General features: G+C 35.7%; 1 protein-coding gene across 4 annotated transcripts in view; it reads left to right on the forward strand.

Annotated features, from left to right (window-relative positions):
• The window catches only part of pla2r1 (phospholipase A2 receptor 1), a 34,332-nt gene extending 12,231 nt beyond the window's left edge, over window positions 1–22,101 (forward strand). For all 4 annotated transcript variants that reach the window (XM_067388376.1, XM_067388378.1, XM_067388380.1 and 1 more), the window contains 26 exons: window positions 279–392; window positions 487–633; window positions 2,396–2,587; window positions 2,670–2,830; window positions 3,098–3,208; window positions 5,916–6,025; window positions 6,861–7,030; window positions 7,130–7,338; window positions 7,503–7,648; window positions 11,967–12,051; window positions 12,159–12,291; window positions 12,597–12,632; window positions 12,711–12,868; window positions 13,815–13,870; window positions 14,181–14,278; window positions 14,368–14,504; window positions 15,072–15,189; window positions 15,889–16,001; window positions 16,089–16,224; window positions 18,312–18,550; window positions 18,629–18,794; window positions 18,884–19,015; window positions 19,120–19,242; window positions 20,636–20,812; window positions 21,196–21,231; window positions 21,500–22,101. In XM_067388376.1, coding sequence (XP_067244477.1) covers window positions 279–392; window positions 487–633; window positions 2,396–2,587; window positions 2,670–2,830; window positions 3,098–3,208; window positions 5,916–6,025; window positions 6,861–7,030; window positions 7,130–7,338; window positions 7,503–7,648; window positions 11,967–12,051; window positions 12,159–12,291; window positions 12,597–12,632; window positions 12,711–12,868; window positions 13,815–13,870; window positions 14,181–14,278; window positions 14,368–14,504; window positions 15,072–15,189; window positions 15,889–16,001; window positions 16,089–16,224; window positions 18,312–18,550; window positions 18,629–18,794; window positions 18,884–19,015; window positions 19,120–19,242; window positions 20,636–20,812; window positions 21,196–21,231; window positions 21,500–21,705 — 3,509 coding nt within the window. In that variant the 3' untranslated portion in view covers window positions 21,706–22,101. The remainder of the gene's footprint in view (window positions 1–278; window positions 393–486; window positions 634–2,395; window positions 2,588–2,669; window positions 2,831–3,097; window positions 3,209–5,915; window positions 6,026–6,860; window positions 7,031–7,129; window positions 7,339–7,502; window positions 7,649–11,966; window positions 12,052–12,158; window positions 12,292–12,596; window positions 12,633–12,710; window positions 12,869–13,814; window positions 13,871–14,180; window positions 14,279–14,367; window positions 14,505–15,071; window positions 15,190–15,888; window positions 16,002–16,088; window positions 16,225–18,311; window positions 18,551–18,628; window positions 18,795–18,883; window positions 19,016–19,119; window positions 19,243–20,635; window positions 20,813–21,195; window positions 21,232–21,499) is intronic.
• Window positions 22,102–23,036: the final 935 nt, after the last annotated feature.

Genomic DNA, 23,036 nt, shown 5'->3' on the forward strand with positions numbered 1-23,036 from the left:
CCTGTGGTGTTTATGTATAGTTATGCTGTCTTGTTTCAAAAAAGGACAAAAAGCACCAAAAAAGTACTCTGACATTTAATACCCAGTCTTCTGAAGTCATAAGATAAATTTAATAGTTACATGGACACCTTTTATGGTGCTTTTGCTTTGTTTGTTGCACCTTAGCAGTATAAATTTCCATCCACTATTGTATGGAAAAGATGAGCTCGAACATTCTTCCTAACATGTCTTGTTGTGCTTCAACAAGGTATTTCATTGTTGTTGTTGTGTTTCACCAGAAAGACTCTCAGATATGGGTGTGATGGTCTGGATTGGATTAAACCATCTCAGTCAGCACGGAGGTTGGCAGTGGTCTGATGGATCTCCGTTGGCTCTTGTCAGTCATACCGCAGGTATAGCTAGCTTATGTTTTTAAGTAGAAGAATTGTTCTTCATGGACATTTTTACCTATTAAATGCCCTATTCACTATTTATTCATCTGTCCAGATCTGACCTCCACTCCAGTGCAGCAGAACCAGCAGTGTGGGGTGTTTAACTCCACACAGGGTTCCTGGCAGAGTCTGTCCTGTGAGTCAGCCTTGCCCTACATCTGCAAAAAAACCACTAACTACAGCCGGAATGCCGAGCCGCTTGGTAAAGAGATGAGTTATCTGACTGCTCATTCATCCTTCCTTTCATTAATCCAGCTTTTTATGTCCGTCCATCCATCCGTTTCAAATAGCCTTTTGTCTTTCCCTCTAATGTGTGTGACTTTTCCCAGACTCTCCATCCACCAGGTTTTCTCAAGTTTGGTCTCGTTTGAGCTTCAGTCCCAGCATGTAACAGCCAGTATTACGTAAAAACGTGTGTCATTTTCCAGTGCTCATTATTGGGGGAATTTCAAATACAAACTATTGACTATTGTTTCCATGATGGTCAGCATTGATTGTGATTGGTTGGAAGAGAAGAATGTGGGTGTGTGCTGAGTTTTGTTCAAAGGCACAACAGCTGTGGCCCATCTAGAGTCTGAACTCCTGCCCCTGGCTATCAAACACACACAAACACACATATTCTCACAGCATGTGTGTAAATATAGATATGGTCGGGGTCATCGGCAACAATATAAGAATCAATCCTTTCCTTAAAGTGTAGGCTTGATGACTTTAAAGATACAGTAACTTAACTTGCAGTAACTTAACTTGCTAACTTAATTGAGTACCTTTATGACAAATATGTAAGCCTTTTAGGATCACTATTTCTTGTCTTATAAAAATATACTAAGGTCTTTCAAACACAATTTTTCATTTTCATTCAGGGATCACAGAAATTGATTTGACATGGCCAAAACTTTTAGGCCAGATTGGTACAGTCCAATTTTTTTTTTTTTTTTTTTATTGGGCCAAAAATTATATAAAGAACATATACTACTGTTTAAAAGTTCTTTATGTAAACCCCTTCAGCCTTTCATGAAGTAAACTTCCATTCCTTCTTTCCGCCGGAAAAAATAGTCCCTGACCGTGAACAGCAACAGAAGTTACATTATTATGCCATTAGATGGCGGCAAAGACTGTCTTTATGAGTGTGTCAGTCAGTAGCGAAGACTTTTATACTGAAAAGACTGAATTGTTGTGAATACAGAACAAGATGAGCAAATGCTTTGACTAGCGCTGTCAGTCATGGGAAAACCCCTTAACTGTTAAAAGGACAAGATAATACATCAGACATTTAAACAGATTTTTTATTATGAACATAGGACAGTTTACGTTGCTAAGGGTGTTGTGTAGTGAAACACAGAACTGTTGGGTGAACCGGTAATAGCCGTGTTTTATCGTGAATATAACACAGCTATTGACCAATCAGAATCAAGGACAGGAACTAAGCGTTTTATACTGTAAAAATATATATATATATATAACTTTTTTTTATTCATACTTTTATTCAGCAATGATGCATTAAATTGATCAGAACGGACAGTAAGTGCATTTATAATATTACAAAAGATTTTTATTTAAAATAAATGCTGTTCTTTAAAATATTCTAGTTGTCAAAGAATCCTGGAAAAATGTATAAAATGCTTCTACAAAAATATTAAGCAGCACAACTGTTTTCATCAATTTCTGAAGGATCATGTGACAGTGAGGACTGGAGTTATGCCTGTTGAAAATTGAGCTTTGCAATCACAGGGATAAAATGCACAAACATTTTACAATTAAACTATTTTTAAACAGCTGTATTTTTGATCAAATTAATGCAGGCTTTAGCTTAAAAGACTTCATACAAAAACATGAATATAATTTTTTCCCTGGGACGGATATAACGGTATTTGTATGTGAAAAGAATCTTCTTTACTTTTTGAGCAGTAGTCTATACTGTGGTATTTAATTTCATATTTTCTCTCTGTCTGTTTGTCTACAAGATAACTGGCAATATAAGCAGACGATTTGTCCTGATGGTTGGTTGGACCACAATGGGTTTTGTTACCATTACCTGGAGGAGAAGTCGAGCTGGGACAGCTCTTCTAGCGCATGCAAGGCTCTTGAGGCAGAGCTGGTCAGCGTCCACTCCCTCTCCCAACAGGAACTGCTGATGAATCTGCTGCTCTTGAGTGGTTGGCTGGATATTATATTGAAGTGAAATTAAATGTTATTCACATGAAGTTACAGTGATTACAATGTTGTTGGTTATGTTAGAAGAACCCGACTCTAACGTATGGATCGGCTTGCACAAGGAGGCCAAACTTCCAGAAGTCCAATGGTCAGACAACTCTCCAGTGACATTCACATCCTGGTACTCTCAGGAGCCTTCCCATCATCACGGCGACAAGCGCATCTGTGTTACAGCAGACCAGAAGGTGTGATCAGAGGTTGTAGATCAGATTAATGTCACAGGACATCAGTCATAAACCGAGCATACAGTATGTGGTCATGAAGGAAGCATGTGTCCAGAATAACCCCATAAATAATACAGCTACTGAGACAGCAATTTCAGAGACAGTCACTGCATGAAAACTTTATCCTGCGTAATCCGTCACCAGTTAGTTACAGTAGGAAACTATGCTGAATCTTTTTGTGTGCTTGATGAAAGACTCGTGTGTTGTGTGTGTGTGTGTGTGTTTTAGGAAGGCAGATGGCAGTTTGCGGAGTGTGAAGAGAAGCATTCAGCAATCTGTAAGGCGTCAGGTCTTGTTCCCCAGCATCCTGCTGGAGAATGGGATGAAGGATGTTCAGAAGTGAGAACATAACACACACACATATTGTTACATTTCTGTGAGGAGAAACATAATTTCAAACCTGAGGGCAGTCTTACTGAATAAAAATTTGTAGGTAATCAGTTACATCAAATTTTTTGAGTTATGATGTTCCCAATTTTAAGTAAGCAGAACTATCAAGGTTTGAGTTTGTAGTACTCATGCATGTTAATTGCTCCTGACTTGAAGCACTGACTTAGCCTACTCTTTTTTTTGATAGCAATTAACATAATATATTTAGTTAATTAACTTTTTTATTTTGAGTTCTTGCAAATCAAATGAGTTATTTACTTCACTGTAAACCCTAAGAAAATACAAAAAATGCCAACTTGAAGAAAAAAAGAAAGTTCTAAATACTCATATCAGTTAATTTAACTGAACTAATTTGTTCAATTTAAATTTGTCCTACTCAAACCAATTAAGTATTTAGAGCATTAGGGTTTAGAGTAGAAAAAACCCCAAAAGGAAATCAATATTACAGATTATAGTCATTTGCTTGTTTTGCTAGTCTATACAACAGCTATCTTTCATGTGTCTGGTATTTTCTACGACCTGCAAAACTAAAACTATCAAAATTGTGTTTTTGGCAATTGAAATGCTGTTTTTTATATATAAATTTTACATGAAAAACTTAAACAAAATGATGTTTTAGCAACTAATTTCAATTAAAAAAATTAAGTTGAAGTTCTGAAATTACAAAAACTATATATAAACTATATATAATATATATATATAAAATTAATAAAATGAAAAAAGAAAAGTGAAAGTACACAAATAAAAGCTCATTTAAAAAAATATTGATAAATACTGTAATGGTATACTAAAATACTGTACTATACTAGTAATACTAAAATAAACATGATGTCAATTCACAAATTATTTATTCTTTTCAGTAAGTGATTCACTCACAATATACAATAGGTTACTGTAAATAACCTGAACTGTTAGTGATTTATTCTGAATCATTCAAATAGTTCATTCAGTTCACATTATAAAAGAGAAAGAGTGACTGATAAATTGCATTATTTACCTACAATTCATTGAGTGTTATTGGAGTAGTTTGCTTAACATTAACATTGCATAACCTATCTTTTTTGCTGATTTATTTTTTTCATGATTAATTGATAAAAGGATAAACCACTATGTAGAATAAAGTAGATTTGTCTTGGCTAGTAATATGATTGCAATTCATATTTCATAATAAAAGCACAGCAAGAACATAAAACAAACCAAAAGTTCCCCAGAACAGTCATATACACACATTTAGCATGTCATTCCAAATACATTGAATGAGAAACATGAATAAAATGCAGTGAATAAGTGGAGGTCTTTGAAAAACTGACCTAACAACAACAACAACAACAAAAAAAACCTCCAGTTCTGAACTGCCTTTTCCCATCAATCTCATTACCGGCACTCTCGTTCCATCTGTTTTCCTGCATTTCTGATTGGTTGTGCTTGAGATGGGCTTTGTGTGGGGTGAAGAGGGCAGACAGGCCGTGTGTCTAGAGGACAGAAAGGCCGTCAGCGAGGGTGAGAGCAGGTCAGGGCTGGAGAACAATAGATTGATTCAGATCTGTTCTGTCGCTCTGTTTCTGCTTTTGCTGGCTAAGAAACAAGACGGCTGCGAGAAGGACAAATGTGACGAATATGACCTAACAGAGAAAGGCCACTTTTCAGAGATGCACACGTGCTAGTGAACGCTCATCACCCACACTTAATCATCTTGCACTGTATGTGAAGAACAACCGTTTATCTGTTTTGTATCTACTGTAATGGTTTTGTATTCTACTGAAGGAAAAAGAGTGTAAAATGGTGAAAAAAGTATTTTAGCACCTAAAATATATGCTTTCCCCTTCATATCAGTTTTAACTTGATATGAAGTTGATCTTGAAAAAAAAAGGTTCAAAGTTCAGCATCAGCTACTCGACTGTGTCTGTTTGTAGCTGTTAAAATGCCTGTTTCAGTCTGGTCCGGGTTATATGAAGGACACTGAATTGAGGCTATTGGACTCAGGGTTAATGGAGGACAGGTGTGAAAACACAGCCAGATGCCACTGGAAAATTGAAGCTAATGCTTCACCCCAAATTATCTGCTATTACAATAAACTATGCACTATTTATAGTATAAATAGTATTATATACCATATTTTCTCTCAAATAATTCGCTCCATAATATAGGGCAGATTTACCAACAGCTTGCGCCAGCGCAAACCCACTTTGGCGTTTAAAATCTACTGTAAGGATTTACTACACGCAGTGAAAAATAGGCAATGAAAAGGCATAGACACAGTTATTTTGGTTACTGAACGTATTGCATACTCATTTGTAGGAGTTTCCCTTTCAGACACAAAATTTACGGGAGGAGTCTCTCCCACTTTGCTTCCTGTCTGCTTACTGTTCTATCATAATAAAGGCAAAAATGCCAAAAATAAATCTTAAAAAAAAAAGTTTGCGGTAGTCAATTTACTTGTATATACGCCATTATTTAACACAGGAAAAAAGTATGTCTTAACTCATTTTGCACTTGACATGGCTTCATCTGTATATTTATACTACATACTACAAGGAAAATCTGTTAAAATCTATCTCAGCATGTTAATATTGCTATGTTCTTCATTTTATATCTGTATGTCAAGTTAAGGCCTTGCAGAATCTGTATAAAGTTTGTGTATTGTGTGCATGTGCAGGACTGGAGAAGGAAGGACAGCTGGTGTTATAAGATCACAGATCAGGAGCAGACGTTTGCAGATGCAGTGAGAGGATATTACTGCAAATCTCTTGTTACTGTAGAAAACAGGTATGTAGAAAACGCCTGGATGAAATTTTGTTGGTACTGATCAGAGTAAGCGGTAAATGTGAATGGTGACAAATTAGTTTGTTCACAATTTGAATAGAGTACACTTTAGTCAGATAAACACCTAACACATACGTTACTTTGTATATTGCTACATTAGTTTGGTAAGTGAATTAAATAAAACTTGAAATATGAAATTACCTAGTATGTCTATTTTTTTCATGACAAAATTACTTGAACTTGCACATTGTATTTACTACTTTAAGGAAAAGTAAGTGGTCTGTAATTTATTTTAATGTTTTTTTTTTAAGTCTCTAATGCTTACCATGGCTGCATTTATTTCACTGAAAATGTAGTAAAAACTGTAATATTTTGAAATATTATTATTAAATGTGATGGCAAAGCTGAATTTTCAGCAGCCTTCAGTGTCACATGATCCTTCAGAAATCATTCTAATATGCTGATTTGCTGCTCAATTATGTTAAATGTTAAAAACAGTTTTGCTTTATATTTTTTGGGAAACCATTATACATTAAGGATCCTTTGATGCATATGCAAAAGAACTAATTTGACCTAGAAATATCTTTTATAACTTTTTAAATGTCTGTCACTTTTGATCAGTTTATTGCATCCTTTGATGAATAAAAGTATTAACTTCCTTTCACATCTGAATGGTAGTTTATGTAACCTGGAATAACCAGGAAATGTGTTTCATATAGTGTTAACCTCAAATGAGTACCTGAGTCAGGAAATGCTTACTATACAAGGATAATTAAGACGTTTACAACATGAAAGAAGCAGATACATTCATCACAATCATGTGGTTTCTCTGTGGCAGGTTTGAGCAGGCTTTTCTAAACAGTCTGATCAATGAAATGGGAGGCTCTGATTCCCAATCCTACTGGACAGCTCTGCAGGACCAGAAAAGAAGTGGAGAGTACCGCTGGCTGACCTGGGACAACTCGTCGACACCCCTCAACTACAACAATTGGAACCGACACCAGCCAGGTAAGTGCTTGAAACGGTTACCGTCATAAACCTGGGCTAGCAGGCACAAACAGACTGAGAGCTCTTTCTTTATTTGACCCTCTCTCCCTCTGTCTGCAGTGAGTATTGGGGGGTGTGTGGTGATGTCTGGGGGTCAAGCACTGGGTCACTGGGAGGTGAAAAATTGTAACACCTTTAAGGCTCGGGCTGTGTGCAAACAGGAAGTGAGCGGTAACAATTACACCCTGATTCCCGTGCCACACATAGATATAAATGCACCATGTCCGACAGGATGGGAAAGCCGCAAAGGCCTGTCTCACTGTTACAAGGTATATATAATCATGAATGCATTATAGAGAGTCACTGCATGCTCTCATTTTCTTGTTTTGAATCTTTAGTTTGATGCATATTTACCCATTGTTTACTTAATATTTAGTATGTTACTGCCATTCATGTCTGTTGGATCATTATCTGTTTTTTTTTTGTCGTTTAGGTGTATCACAGTGAGAAGATCCTGATGCAGCGCACTTGGAGCGAGGCTCAGTTCTTCTGCCGGGCTTTGGGTGCTGATCTGGCCAGTTTCCATCACTATGAAGATCAGGCTTTTGTCAAAAATATCCTCTCTGTGATGTTCCAAAGGTTGGTTTACACGTTTACCCACGGTAGGTGGGGGTTTATACACTCTTTTTTGGTCGGAAGTCTCTTATGCTCAAAAAAGGCTGCATTTATTTAGATGAAAAACAGTAATATTGTAAAATAATATTACATTTTAAAATAACTTTTATATTTGAATATATAAAAAAATAGAAGAAGAAACATTTGTTATTATTATCAATATATTGCTTAATATACATTTTTCCAGGATAATAGAAAGTTAATTTTGTTACTTTTGTAACATTGTAAATGTCTTTCTTTATTCTCAATTTTGATCGATTCTTAATGCTGAATTAAAATTTTAATTAAAAAAAAAATCTTAATAACCCCAAAATTTTGAACGGTAGTTTATTTCAGTGGTCATTATACATATATAAAATCTCTTGGGATTTTGTGTAGTAGGGTTCAAAATTCTAAGACCACATTGAAATTAAGGGATTGAAAATGTATTTTAAACCTGAAAGCACATTTGTGACATTGTCAGATTTTGTGCTTCCATTGAAGCTCACAGACTTTTGGACCTCACTGTATCTGGATATATTTGTGTCTGCAATTTTGACAAGTAATTCTCAAAAAATATAAATTTAAAAATATAGTGAATTATTATTATTATTTTTTTTTTTTTTGCAATTCTGAATTTTATTTATTTTAATGCAGTAAAATTGATTAATCTTGATTAATCACAAAAAAATATAATATATCTGTGTATATATACAGTATAATAATATACAGTATGCATTTGTGTGTGTATATATATATATATATATATATATATATATATATATATATATATATATATATATATATATATATAAATATATATATATATATATAGATATATACATACATACAGAGCCAGGTAGATTACTTATGAATTGTAATCAGTTGCAAACACTTATGAGGTAACGAAGCGTTGTTTACTGAAATCACTTGACTTTGGCAGTTTGATACACACTCTGAACCACTGATTCAAAACAAAAGATTCATAAAGCTGCGAAGCTTCATGAAGCAGTGTTTTGAATTTGGCCATCACTAGATATTGTTGAATAAAGTCGTTATTTTGTTTTTTTTTGTCCTACAAAAAGTATTCTTATCACTTCATAACATTAAGGTTGAACCACTGTAGTCACACGAACTGTTTTAAATATGTCTTCAGTAGCTTTCTGGGCTTTCGAAAGTGTTAATTATCTTGCTAGCAATAGAGGCCTCACTAGCCAATGGCTAATAAGCCAATAAGTGCTCCTCTGCAGCATCTACTACAGTTGTGTTTGCTTTCCTACATCATGACACCTTTAGTTTTACAAATGGGGACAAACTATGAAAGATGAACAAATAATGTTTTGGACATCACATTAAAAATAACATTCAAATATATTTAAAGATTTGAAGTGCTGGGAAAAGTTGTGTGAAGCACTTGAAAACATTAGACCATTTCTGCCACAAGTTATTTCTGTCAATGTTATTGTCACAATGTTTATCATGGTTTCTAGATTACACAGCGCTGGGAAGAAAGCGCTTGAATTCACAGCAGAATTAATAACATTGCTGTGAAATCTTTTGAGAAACATTTATAGTACATTTGTCACAGAATTCTCTGTTAAACCACAGATATCAAACAGTTCCCACGTCAGCACTGTTTGATCTGAAATCTGTGGTTTAATAGAGAATTCTGCAATGAATGTCAATGTTTCTCACAAGATTTCTCAGCGATGTTATTAATTTTGTGGTGAATTCAAATGCTTTCTTCACGGCGCTGTGTAGAAATGTTGTGTGATTGAGATCGGGCCCCTGCTCTGAACTCATGTTGCATTGTCTATTATTGGTCCGAGCTGCGCAGCTCAAACGAGTTGACTAATGCTGCATTCCAGACAGGTGGGAATTAGGATTGTTCCTACTTCCTTCTTGGAAATAACATCTGGAACGCCACTCAAAGCAAGTGGTACTCACTGCAGAGTCTATGATGGCCAGAGTTGTGGGTAGGGTTAGGGTAGGATTAGGGTGTGGTTGTACATTAGCTCCTCCTCGCTGGACGTCTAGCAAAACGTCTAAGCTCCATCCATTTGCTCTGCAGTGAGCAACTTCTCACTCAAAGTGGGACATTCAGCCTCTGAAGTTGGGTACATCGATCAACCCTGACCCTCAGCGAGACGCGTCATTTGACGTCACTTTCAAGATGTCGGCAAGTCCTGTTTCTAATGAGCATAAACGTAAAAACAAACTTTAACATTACACATTAAGTTGCTGTAATGATACATTAATTTTTGCTTTTCATCAGTTATTTTCAAAGAGATTATTTTTATTCTGTTTTTGCCATAAAAACACAATATGCTCTCCTTGTGTTGTGGCGACATCACATGGTCAACGTGAGCATGACGTGTGTTTGACTAATAAACACTGAGGTCAGAAGTTGGACATTTAAATTGGGATATAAAAAAAATATAAACCTTAAAAAATAAGGAGAATCAAAGAATTATGAACAGCTTACTGCCATTGTGTAAATAATATGTAATCATGTAATCCATAAAAAAGTAACTGTAGTCTGATTACGAGTATTTTAAAAAGTAGTTTACTCTAATTACAAGTACTTGATTTTTGGAATCTGATTACGTAATCCAGATTACATGTAATCCGTTACTACCCAGCTCTATATATATATATATATATATATATATAAAATGTGTGTGTGTGTATACAGCTCTGGAAAAACTTGAGACCACTTAACATTGATTTCTGAACTTGGAGTGGTCTTTTTTTCCAGAGCTGTATATGTGTATGTGTATACAGGTGCTGTTCATATAATGAGAATATCATCAAAAAGTTGATTCATTTCACTAATTCCATTTAAAAAGTGAAACTTGTATATTATATTCAATCATTACACACAGACTGATATATTTCAAATGTTTGTTTATTTCTTTTAATTTTGATGATTATAACTGACAACTAAGGAAAATCCCAAATTTAGTATCTCAGAAAATTAGAATATTACTTAAGACCAATACAAAGAAAGGATTTTTAGAAATCTTGGCCAACTGAAAAGTATGAACATGAAAAGTATGAGCATGTACAGCACTCAATACTTAGTTGGGGCTCTTTTTGTCTGAATTACTGCAGCAATGCAGCGTGGCATGGAGTCGATCAGTCTGTAGCACTGCTCAGGTGTTGTGAGAGCCCAGGTTGCTCTGATAGTGGCCTTCAGCTCTTCTGCATTGTTGGGTCTGGCATTTCGCATCTTCCTCTTCACAATACCCCATAGATTTTCTATGGGGTTAAGGTGAGGCGAGTTTGCTGGCCAATTAAGAACAGGGATACCATGGTCCTTAAACCAGGTACTGGTAGCTTTGGCACTTTGTGCAGGTGCCAAGTCCTGTTGGAAAATGAAATCTGCATCTCCATAAAGTTGGTCAGCAGCAGGAAGCATGAAGTGCTGTAAAACTTCCTGGTATATGGCTGCACTGACCTTGGACCTCAGAAAACACAGTGGACCAACACCAGCAGATGACATGGCACCCCAAACCATCACTGACTGTGGAAACTTTACACTGGACCTCAAGCAACGTGGAGTGTGTGCCTCTCCTCTCTTCCTCCACACTCTGGGCCCTGATATCCAAAGGAAATGCAAAATTTACTTTCATCAGAGAACATAACTTTGGTCCACTCAGCAGCAGTCCAGTCTTTTTTTTTGTCTTTAGCCCAGGCGAGACGCTTCTGACACTGTCTGAGAGACCATTTAATGGCTTTTGCAGGTGTTTTGAGTTAATTAGCTGATTAGAGTGTGGCACCAGGTGTCTTCAATATTGAACCTTTTCACAATATTCTAATTTTCTGAGATATTGAATTTGGGATTTTCCTTAGTTGTCAGTTATAATCATCAAAATTAAAAGAAATGAACATTTGAAATATATCAGTCTGTGTGTAATGAATGAATATAATATACAAATTTCACTTTTTGAATGGAATTAGTGAAATAAATCAACTTTTTGATGATATTCTAATTATATGACCAGCACCTGTATGTGAGTGTGTGTGTGTGTGTGTGTATATATATATATATATATATATATATATATATATATATATATAAACTAAACTAAACTAAACTATATATATATATATATATATATATATATAAACTAAACTAAACTATATATATATATATATATATATATATATATATATATAAACTAAACTATATACAGACTTTTATGTTAATTCATTGCGATTGATCAGTTAACAGCATTAATTAAGTAATTCATTAATTAATTTGTTTTATCTCCTTCCTTTTCTTTTTGTCTCTTTTCAGTACAGAGGGTCGCTGGTTTTGGGTGGGCTTTACTAAAAGAAACCCTAGGTCCAACGGAGCCTGGGAGTGGTCGGATGGCACACCGGTAAAAATTCTGAGAAAAAAAAAAAGCCAAAGAGAAAGCAGAGTCGAGTGAATATGTTTGAATATTGTAATATTGTAAGTAATTGTCATATTCATACCATTCTGTAGGTGGTGACATTTTTCATTGAGGATATGAATGAAGTGGACTCTCGCATGTGTGCTGTGTACAGTGACCTCACAAACACTCTCACGCCCCACTCATGTGACTCCAAATATGAGTGGATTTGCAAGGTCCCCAGAGGTTTGTGTTTAGGGTGTATGAATATACATTTCAAATATTTAATAAAAAATTCATTATCATCCTGCTGAAAAGACCAGCTCAGACATTCTTCCATTTACACACTGCTTTTAGCTAATATTTTTAATTGTACTTTTTAATTATTTTTTATTTAATTGAAAGAAGTCTAGTTATGGTTTCTGAATAATAATAATAATAACAATAATACATTTTTTGAGGATAAAACAACATTCTAGTCTTTTAAGCAAGAAAAACATCCATAAAACTGAAATATAATTGTTGAAATGTAGTGTTTAATTTTTCCTCAGGTGTGGAGTTGGTCAAGCCGTACTGGTACAGCGATCGTAAGTACAGTACAGGTAAATACTATAGAAACTCACTGATGATGATGGTGATGATGTTTGTTTTTGTTTATGGTGCAGAACTTGAGCCTTGGGTGTTTTTCCGTGGAGCTGAATATTACGTTGCCAGTAAGCCATTTCCCTGGGAGGCTGTTGCCTTTGCCTGTAAGATGATGGGTGCTGATCTTCTCTCTGTTCACTCTAGCGATGAACTGAACTTCATCAGAGATCGCATGAAGGTTAAATGTATATTCATTCATTTACTTATGGATCGTTCAAAAGTCTGGACTCAGGAAGTTTAAAAAAAAAAAAAAAAAAAAACACTAATATTTTATTCAGCAGGGATGCATTAAATTGATCTTACACTACAGGGCTGTTGAATGCTTGAATCTGATTGGTTGATGAAAGTTTTAAGGTGTGCAATTATTTTCAGGGAAACGCATGGCAAAAGTAGTTCCAGGCAGGTCTTGACCGCATTACATGTCCATATCCCTTCGCCAAATTTCAGTTATTCCTAAGGTCGTTACAGCCTACAACAGCAAAAAAACAAAAACCCACAATTACACCGACCAAACAAATAAATGTAGTAAACAATTGGATAAAAACGAAAAATTATTTCCATGTTTTTTGCCACAAAATTACATTTTATTATGTATGGAAAGCACACTCTCTTACTCCCACTCAAACATACACACATACAGTACAGGCACACTTGCACAGAAATGTGTTGTCAATGATAATTTTACGAATAGTTTAGCAACTTAAACCTGACAAATGTCTTGAAATACAACATCTGAACAATGTCTTGAGGTGTGGGTAACCATAGTATAAGCAGAATAATTCTCAGTTTCCACAAAATATTAAGCAGCACAACTGTTTTCAACATTCATAATGATAAGAAGTGTTTCTTGAGCATTAAATCAGCCAATTAGAATTATGAAGGATCATGTGACACTGAAGACTGGAGTAATGGCTGCTAAAAATTCAGCTTTGCTGCACAGGAATAAATTACATTTTAAAATATATTCAAATAGAAAACACTTAATAGAATTTAAAAAAAAACTTGCTGACCCCAAACGTTTGAACAGTAGTGTGTGTATATATACTGTATATACACATAAATACATATAATAATTATATGTATGTATATAAAAGAACATTTTCGTTTGTGTCTTTGTTTTTTAGGACTCTGAATATTGGTGGATTGGTTTGTCTGCTAACAATAATCACAATGGCCTCAGGTGCATTTCTTTGACTACCATAATGAGTCTCTTTTACAATAGAATTAAGTAAAACAATTGACTTTTATTTATGTATTTATTGTCATATAATAAGTGAAAGATAAAGGCAGAAAAAATTATATTTATTCTTTAAAAAATTATTCTTGTTTTTTTCTCAAGTTGTCAAAATAAACAGTATTTTTTCAATTGCATTTGGTCAACAAGTATTACAGAAATCACACACTTGACCTTTTAAGAAAAAAGATGAGCATACTGTACAATATGAAGCAGAGTTCATGTTGGGATTTGTGCATTTTTGTGTGTTCTGCAGTTGGACTGATGGATCCGCTCTGGATTATGAGAACTGGGAAAATGGTCGTTTTTCCCGAAAGCCTGGCCAGAACTGCATCCAAATGTCGTCTCAGTCCGGTAAACAATATATGTACACGATATTTTAAGCACACGCAAGTACCATTATCCACTATACCCAAACGCAGCTTATCGATAATGTTGTGCAGGTCAGTGGTCGGCAGGAAACTGTAAAGATCCTCATGGTTACGTGTGCAAGCGCAGAACGGTGTCTGTATTGGAGGACCCTCGTGAGCCTCACTATATCGGGAGCTGCCCAGAGAACTGGTTCTACTACGGACACAAGGTTCACATACACCAGAAGCTGGCTTAGCAGCCTTGTGAGAATGTAACTTAGATCAGTGGTTCACAAAGTGCATATTCCTGTCATATTGCTCTTACAAAGTAATATCACTTCATTTATTTATGTATCTATTTTGGTTTGTCTATTTATTTATTTTGGAATGTTTTCACTTGTATATTTTCATACAATTTAAAAAAAAATTGCAGCTCAAATTATATAGAACATAAAAATCAATTCATTTTTTCACATTAATCATGAGAAAAAAATATATAAAGCTGAAGGCTTTTTTTACTGCAGTCTCAACAAAAACATAATTTAACAATTAATTCCTAATATTTAAGGCAAAAACATAATTTAACAATTAATTCCTAATATTGAAGGCTCATGCCTTTTCTCTTTCACATGTATCAATTTTTTTTGAAGAACTAATATTAATAGCACACCAGAATTATGCAGTATGTTTCTATACATTTTAGATATGATCTTCACAAATGAACGTTTTATTTACCATTATAGGTTCTTGTGTTTTATTGTATGATTGAGAATTGCTTGTTTGTGATTGGTTGCCAGTGTCTGTTTCTGCATCTCCCAGCCCGTCCGGAAGAGGGGAAAACCTGGCAGGAGGCTCAGACCAAATGCTTATCCTATCAGGGATCTCTGGTGTCCATAGAGGATGAAATTGAACAAGGTAAAGATCATGTTCATTTCTGATTGTAACGTTGTCAGTCCGATGATGAAGATGAAAGGCAGAGTGTGCAGCAAGAGTTTCCCCATGCCATCTCATCATCCAGTCCGATCCAAAACCTCTTCATGAGTGCAATGTCGTTGCACTGGGCGAGGCAATCCATGTTTCAGGGAGGTAGAGACCTGGAGGAGTCTCTACCTCCCTGAAACATAAAAATTGTGACCCCGTTGGGTCTGTAAGAGCACCTCATCGGGGTGACATTGATTAAAGCATTATTTAATTATTTTATGCTCCGATATTCTATAATGTTGACAGTCCAATGATGAAAATGAAAGAAAATGAAATAAAGAATACCAAATAAAGAATACCAAAGTAAATAAAGAAAACCAAAGTAGACTCATATAATCCAGAGGTAGAAATACCAACGAGACAGCGTGTACCACACAATACACAAACCGGACAACTTAAAGGAGCACAAAGAGGAACTTGAATGCAATGTGATAATGACAACATAACAAACAGGTGTGATGATTAGATGAGTGTTCATGATAACTGGTGGGAAATTAGGAACAAGGGAAACGGGTAACTGATGAATGCAAACTAAAAGTTCACGAAAACTAAACACACAGATTGTGACACCAATGATGTTTCCAATGTTGTTTTATACTGACATTTTTCATGGCTTTTATCTTATGGTTGAAGCCTACATCGTCATGCTGCTTCATGGCAGGTCAGCAGGGGTTTGGATTGGTGCACAGGGGCGTTTTTCTCCCAAATGGAGTAACGGGAAGTCACTCGTCTATGATAACTGGGAGGTATAAAAACTCGGGATTTTATATATTTGAAATGTAACTTGATTCCAACGCTGTTTTAAAATGTTTTTTCTATGTGTGTGTCTACAGAAGTCTAATTATAAATCTCCTATGGAACCTCATTGTACTTACCTGTCCAACAGTCACATCTTCCGTATGACAGGGGTATGGCAAGATGATGTCTGTACTGAGAGCATCTACGGATTTGTCTGCCAGAAGCCGCAAGGTAGGCTCATTTTCATGATATAGATAGATTTTTCACAATAGAAAATTTTTTAATTCATAGGTACCGACCATTAGTGGGTGGGTGCATTTCGTATATTTTTACATTTATATTGCCTTTGCAGTCATCTAACTTAAAAAGATGAGTCATTAAATAACACTGGTAAATGTAATCTTTAGCAAAGGTAAAAAAAAATGAATATCCATTTTTCATACTGTGAATCATGTTGTGATGCTTAAAGGTGCCCTAGAATTAAAAATTGAATATATATTGGCATAGTTAAATAACAAGAGTTCAGTACATGGAAAAGACATACAGTGAGTTTCAAACTCCATTGTTTCCTCCTCCTTATATAAATCTCATTTGTTTAAAAGACCTCCGGAAAACAGGCAAATCTCAACATAACACCGACTGTTACGTAACAGTCGGGGTATACGCCCCCAATATTTGCATAATGCCAGCTCATGATTGAGGTATAACACAAGGGCAGTTAATATTACACAACGGCAGAACTTCTGGATGTGCACTGCTGAATAATCAGACTAGGTAAGCAAGCAAGGAAAACAGCGAAAAATGTCAGATGGAGCAATAATAACTGACATGATCCATGATAACATGATATTTTTAGTGATATTTGTAAATTGTCTTTCTAAATTTTTCGTTAGCATGTTGCTAATGTACTGTTAAATGTGGTTAAAGTTACCATCGTTTCTTACTGTATGCACGGAGACAAGAGTCGTCGTTATTTTCATTATTAAACACTTACAGTCTGTATAATTCATAAACACAACTTCATTCTTTATAAATCTCTCCAACAGTGTAGTGTTAGCCACAGAGCATATAGCCTCAAACTCATTCAATATCAAATGTAAACACCAAGATAAATACAATACTCACATAATCCGACGCATGCATTCAGTATGCATGACGAACACTTTGTAAAGATCCATTTTGAGGGTTATATTAGCTGTGTAAACTTTGTTTATGCTATGATAGAGTGGAGAGCTCGGGAGGGGGCAGAGACTGCGCGATTTAAAGGGGCCGCAACCTGAAATCGGCTCATTTCTAAATATGCCTTAAAGGGATACTCCACCGTTTTTTCATATTAAACTATGTTATTTCCTTAACTAAGACGAGTTGATACATACCTCTCGTCTCAGTGCGTGCACTAAATCGCTCTGTCTTGTGGCGAAACTTTGTTAGCACTTAGCTTAGCCCAGTTCATTCAATAGGAGCCAAGCAGAGAAGCTACCAAACACCTCCACGTTTTCCCTATTTAAATACAGTTACTCGAGTAGTGTAACTCGACCTAGGACGGTGACACAAAACAAAACGTTGCGCTTTTCTAAGCGTGTAAAATGGATAACTATATTGTATGGCGGAATACCATAGCAATTGCTCGGGAGCACTTTGACTTGGCGCAGTAATATCTTCACTCGTGAAAAGACCCCCGCTCCCTCTCCTGTAAAGTCACGTTGGTTCTATTGACGGATATGAGAGGGAGAAGGAGAGGGAGCGGGGGCCGGTGAGAGGACTTTTCACGAGTGAAGATATTACTGCGCCAAGTCAAAGTGCTCCCGAGCAATTGCTATGGTATTCCGCCATACAATATAGTTATCCATTTTACACGAGGTCGAGTTACACTACTCGAGTAACTGTATTTAAACAGGGAAAACGTGGAGGAGTTTGGTAGCTTCTCTGCTTGGCCCCTATTGAATGAACTGGACTGAACCGCAAGACAGAGCGATTTAGTGCACGCACTGAGACGAGAGAGGTATGTATCAACTCGTCTTAGTTAAGGGAATAACATAGTTTAATATGAAAAAACGGTGGAGTATCCCTTTAAAATAGGCAGTTAAAAAAATGAATAAAAAAAAAATCTATGGGGTATTTTGAGCTGAAACTTCACAGACACATTCAGGGGACACCTTAGACTTATATTACATCTTTTTAAAAAAAAGTTCTAGGGCACCTTTAAATTCACTCATCTTACAGGTTTGGAATGACATGAAGGTGAGTAATTAATGACAGAATTTTCATTTTTGGGTGAACTAACCTTTTAATATCGGTGCATCTATACTCTATCTCAGACATCACCAAGCGTCCAACCCTGTCCTATTACACCGCTTCCTCTCTGGACACATCTGAGTATAAGAACCACAGTTACCTTATCATCCATGGCAACTTGAGCTGGTACGAGGCCCAGAAAGCATGTTTGGATAAGGGGGCGGCGCTTGTGAGCATCACAGACCCATATCATCAGGCCTATCTCACTGTGCTCACGAACAGGCTTGACGCCCCACTTTGGATTGGCTTGTACAGCACAGATGTAAGGGGGCTTTGAAATCACAATGTGATGTACTTTGATGAATTGTAGTGGTGTTAAACAAGACCTCTATCTCCATAGGATGATACATCTCACCAGTGGTCCGATGGCAGTGAGGGGTCGTTCACTAACTGGGAAATGCCAATGGGAGATGGAGGCTGCGCGTCCATGGATGTTAATGGACGCTGGAAAGATGCAGAATGTGACATGCTGTTATCAGGAGCGATATGCTACATACCTCCTCCGAGTGAGTCCATTCCTCTCTGAATTTCAATTCATTTTATCAGTTTGTAAATGGTTGAAATCTGACTAATATCATTGTTTGTCCTTGCACAGAAAGCATTGCTTTCTCCTATGAAGTGGTATGTCCTGAAACCTGGCTGAAGTTTCGTGGGAGCTGCTATTATTTTAAAAATTTTACAGCAAAGATGACCCTGGAGGAAGCGAGGAATCACTGTAAAAAGAATGGTACATCATTTTAAAATTGTTTAGTTCGAGAGCTCCACCTAGTGGTGACTTTGATTTGCATGGTTGCATTTGCATGGCTTAGCAAGATTTTTATTTTTTCTCAGGAAATTTTTCAGACCTTCTGACAGTTCAAGATGATGAGGAGAGCCGGTTTGTCCTTAACGAGTTGGGGCGTTATTACAAGGGGCCTCGGAAAATGTGGCTAGGAGTTTTCTACAACACTGACAGTAAGAGCTGTGATGTTAAATACTGAGCATTTATATAATATATATATATATATATATATATATATATATATATATATATAAAAATATATATATATAAACACACACTGGAATTTTTATTTATATTAGGATATCATTAAATATTAAAAGTTATATTATTTGTATTTTAAGTTTAATATAAAAATGACTTATCATATTGATATTTATTTTTATATGCATATTATTTTATAAATGTGCAAAATTAAAATTATGTATGGAAATTATGAATAAAAGTATAAAATGATATATTTACAAAATACAATAATTTTTTATATATATATATATATATATATATATATATATATATATATATATATATATATATATATATATATATATACACACACACTGGAATTTTTATTTATATTATATCATTAAATATTAAATGTTATATTAATTTTATTATAAGTTTCATATAAAAATGACGTGACGTATCATATTGATATTTATTTTTATATACATATTATTTTATAAATGTGCAAAATTAAATTGATGAATAGAGTATAAAATTTTATATATATAATATATATATATTATATGAAAATGTCTTATTGTGTTGATATTTATTTTTATATATTAAAAAAATGTATAAGCACATATGCATTATTTTATTTTTAATTTATATTGTTATATTTAAAGTGCTTCTATTAGGTTCCTAATTGTGTTTTTGAGGTCTCCTAAAATAGGTTTACATGCATCCAAGTAAAAAAAACCTTACATTTTCTCAGAATATGCACTGCTGCATCACCTCTTTTCTATAAATGATTTGGTCAGATATCCCAGTCTGATGTGATTGATCTACCACTTATTTCCCTTATCATATCTGAATTCCAGCTCTGAAGGGCTTCCTCAGAACTTGTTACACAGTAATTTCGAACAGTAACAATGACATCAGTTGTTCCATATCAATTCAAGCCTGAGTCCTCGTCCTTTGAAAGTGCAGTTTTCTACATGTCAACAACACAAACTAAACTCTTCCTGGCCTCAGCTAGAGCTACCATTTTTGAGATCAGGTCAAAGCAGATGTTGTTCACAGACATCCACTGAAGACCACAGGCTGGCATTATGCACATTTTTTACAAACCTATATTGGTTTGTGCAGGAATTAAGACCGGAATTACTAACGACTCGTTTTAGGCAGTTCAGAATCAGTTCTTTCTTTTGGGAGACGATAACTACATTTTCACATTTTGATCTTTTACATTCACAAACACTACACTATAGTAACACTACATGAAAGGTAATATCTGAAAAAACATAATGGGGGCACTTTAAAGATTTATGTGAAAAAGATTTATGTTATATTTATTGAAAGGTTTATCTGAAAAAATGAAATTATCCTAAATGCTTATTTTAGAGGGCGCTTTGACTCGACTGGATGGCTCGCCGCTCAAGTACACTTACTGGCGCTCCAAAGCTCCAGATCCCAGTGTCATGAGGGCTGGTCTATGTGTGACTATGCGGATGCCGGATGCTGTGTGGCAGTTAGCCAACTGCACTGACAAACAGGGCTTCGTCTGCAGAACCTCATCAGGTAAAAGGCATGACCTTTGACCTCATAACCACCACAAACCACCAGCAGAGGCCCAGTACTGTCCCAGTCCATATTTACAGCAAAAACAGAGCAGGAAATGACTAATGGCCTTAAAATGTGGCAACATCTTTGTTGCAGTGCTGTATCATTTGTGCACTGACTCAAAGTATCTATTAAAGAAATAGCTCTCACAAAAGTAAAAAAGAAAAAGAGTCATAATTTACTCACCCTCATGTCTCATGACTTACTTTCTTCAGTGGAACACTGCGGTTTTCAAAGCCAGAGCTGAAAGCAATTTTTTTTTTTTTTATCAATATTATTGTTAATGCTTCTGCAGTGCAATTGGTCAGTTTTTAATTCAGATGTTTTGCTTTGCATTACAGGAGCCATCAAAGAGGTAGAAGTGGAGCCTTTGAAAGGTTAAAATAATCTTTTTTGTTGCATCATATTTCTGAGGAAGTGAAAGCTCTGTATACTCTGCATCACTGTCTTCTTTTTTTAGACGTGCTGCCTCAAAACTTGAGTATAATATTTGTAACTTGTCTACAGTGTCTATTTCTCAGTTTCAAATGTGGACATTTGTCAGGCATCATATGAAAACGTATTATAACGTATGAAATATATTTAAGGGCTCTACTTTAAAGCTTTCATCATGTTCTAAGACTCAAATGTGTCATTTTGTTTCAGGTCTGCATCGAGGTGTGATCTCAGTGGCGGCCTTGGTGGCCATTGTGTTGTTTGCTGTGATGATTGGGTCGTTGTGGCTCCTTTACAAGAGAAACTCGCTGTGCAACCAGAGGCTTCCGACATTTGGCAGCGCCTATTATAGACAGACAAGCTCCCATGCCAGTGAACAAGATGAAAATGTTTTACTCCCAGACCTAGAGACATGAGTGGGGGTCTAATATGTGTGTGTGAGTGTATAGATGCATGTATCCTTGTGTGTTTTGTGTGTGAGTTCAGTCAGGGAGACTGCAGTGGGAATATGATAAAGTTTGAGTTGTCTGTCCGTACTGTAGCTACGGGAGGATATTGTGCACAGACAGGTCTTATGAATCCCACTACAGTCCATTTAAAAGCAATATGAAAAGGGATTTTCTTTATGAAGTGGGAAATGGGGCTTTTTACATTTTGTCTTATATTCAGGACAACAACAGAATTCCTCTAGAATGTAAAAGTTAAAATGAGCCAAATGGGCTTGTTGGTTGAGTGTGGTTTGATATTGTTAATGGGTTAGTTCGCCCAAAAAATTTAATTTCTGTCATTAATTACTCACCCTCATGTTGTTCCAAACCCGTAAGACCTTCGTTCATCTTTGGAACACACATTAAGATATTTTTGATGAAATCCGAAAGGTTTCTGATTTCCATATACACAGCAATGTCATAACAAACTTCAAGGTAGTAAAGACATTGTTAAAATAATCCACATGACTATCAACCGTGGTTCAACTGTAATGTCACGAAGCGACGAGAATACTTTTTGTGCGCAAAAACAAAACAAAAATAACGACTTTATTCAACAATTTCTTCTCTTCCCTGTCAGTCAAAATGGCTATGAGTCGCCGTTCTGATGTAGAACCCAGAAGCGCTGCACTGTGTTTACAACATGAGCTGTGTAGGAGACTGACAGGGAAGAGAAGAAATTGCTGAATAAAGTCGTTATTTTTATTTTGTTTTTTGCACACAAAAAGTATTCTTGTCGATGAATACGCCACTGTAGTCACATGGACTGTTTTAACAACTACTGTTTTACTACCTTTCTGGGCCTTGAAATTTGTTGTGATATTGCTGTGTATATAGAGCTCAGAAACCTCTCGGATTTCATCAAAAAATATCTTAATTTGTGTTCCGAAGATGAACTAAGGTCTTACGGGTGTGGAACGACATGAGGGTGAGTAATAAATGAGAGAAATTTCATTTTTAGGTGAACTAACCCTTTAAGGTGTTACAGCCTGTTTGCACCAACACAAATGTTCAGCATGAAAATTCAGTGCGATTTTTGGCATGTCTGTTCAGACCAATGCATAAAAACCATCAGGCGGACTGAATGAAACTGCAGTTTCATTCTTTGACAATAAGTGGTGCTTAAAGGAAAGCAGATGCCACATACCACAGGGTGTCTGAGAAGAAAAGAAGCCGGTTTGCTAATCAAAGTACTCTCTTTTTGAGCGCCACCAAGTCATAGGCTGCATCCGAAAGCTTAGGGAGCGGATTTGTTGACT

The sequence above is a fragment of the Chanodichthys erythropterus genome, chromosome 6 (assembly GCF_024489055.1).
Source record: "Chanodichthys erythropterus isolate Z2021 chromosome 6, ASM2448905v1, whole genome shotgun sequence".
Taxonomy (NCBI): Eukaryota; Metazoa; Chordata; class Actinopteri; order Cypriniformes; family Xenocyprididae; genus Chanodichthys; species Chanodichthys erythropterus.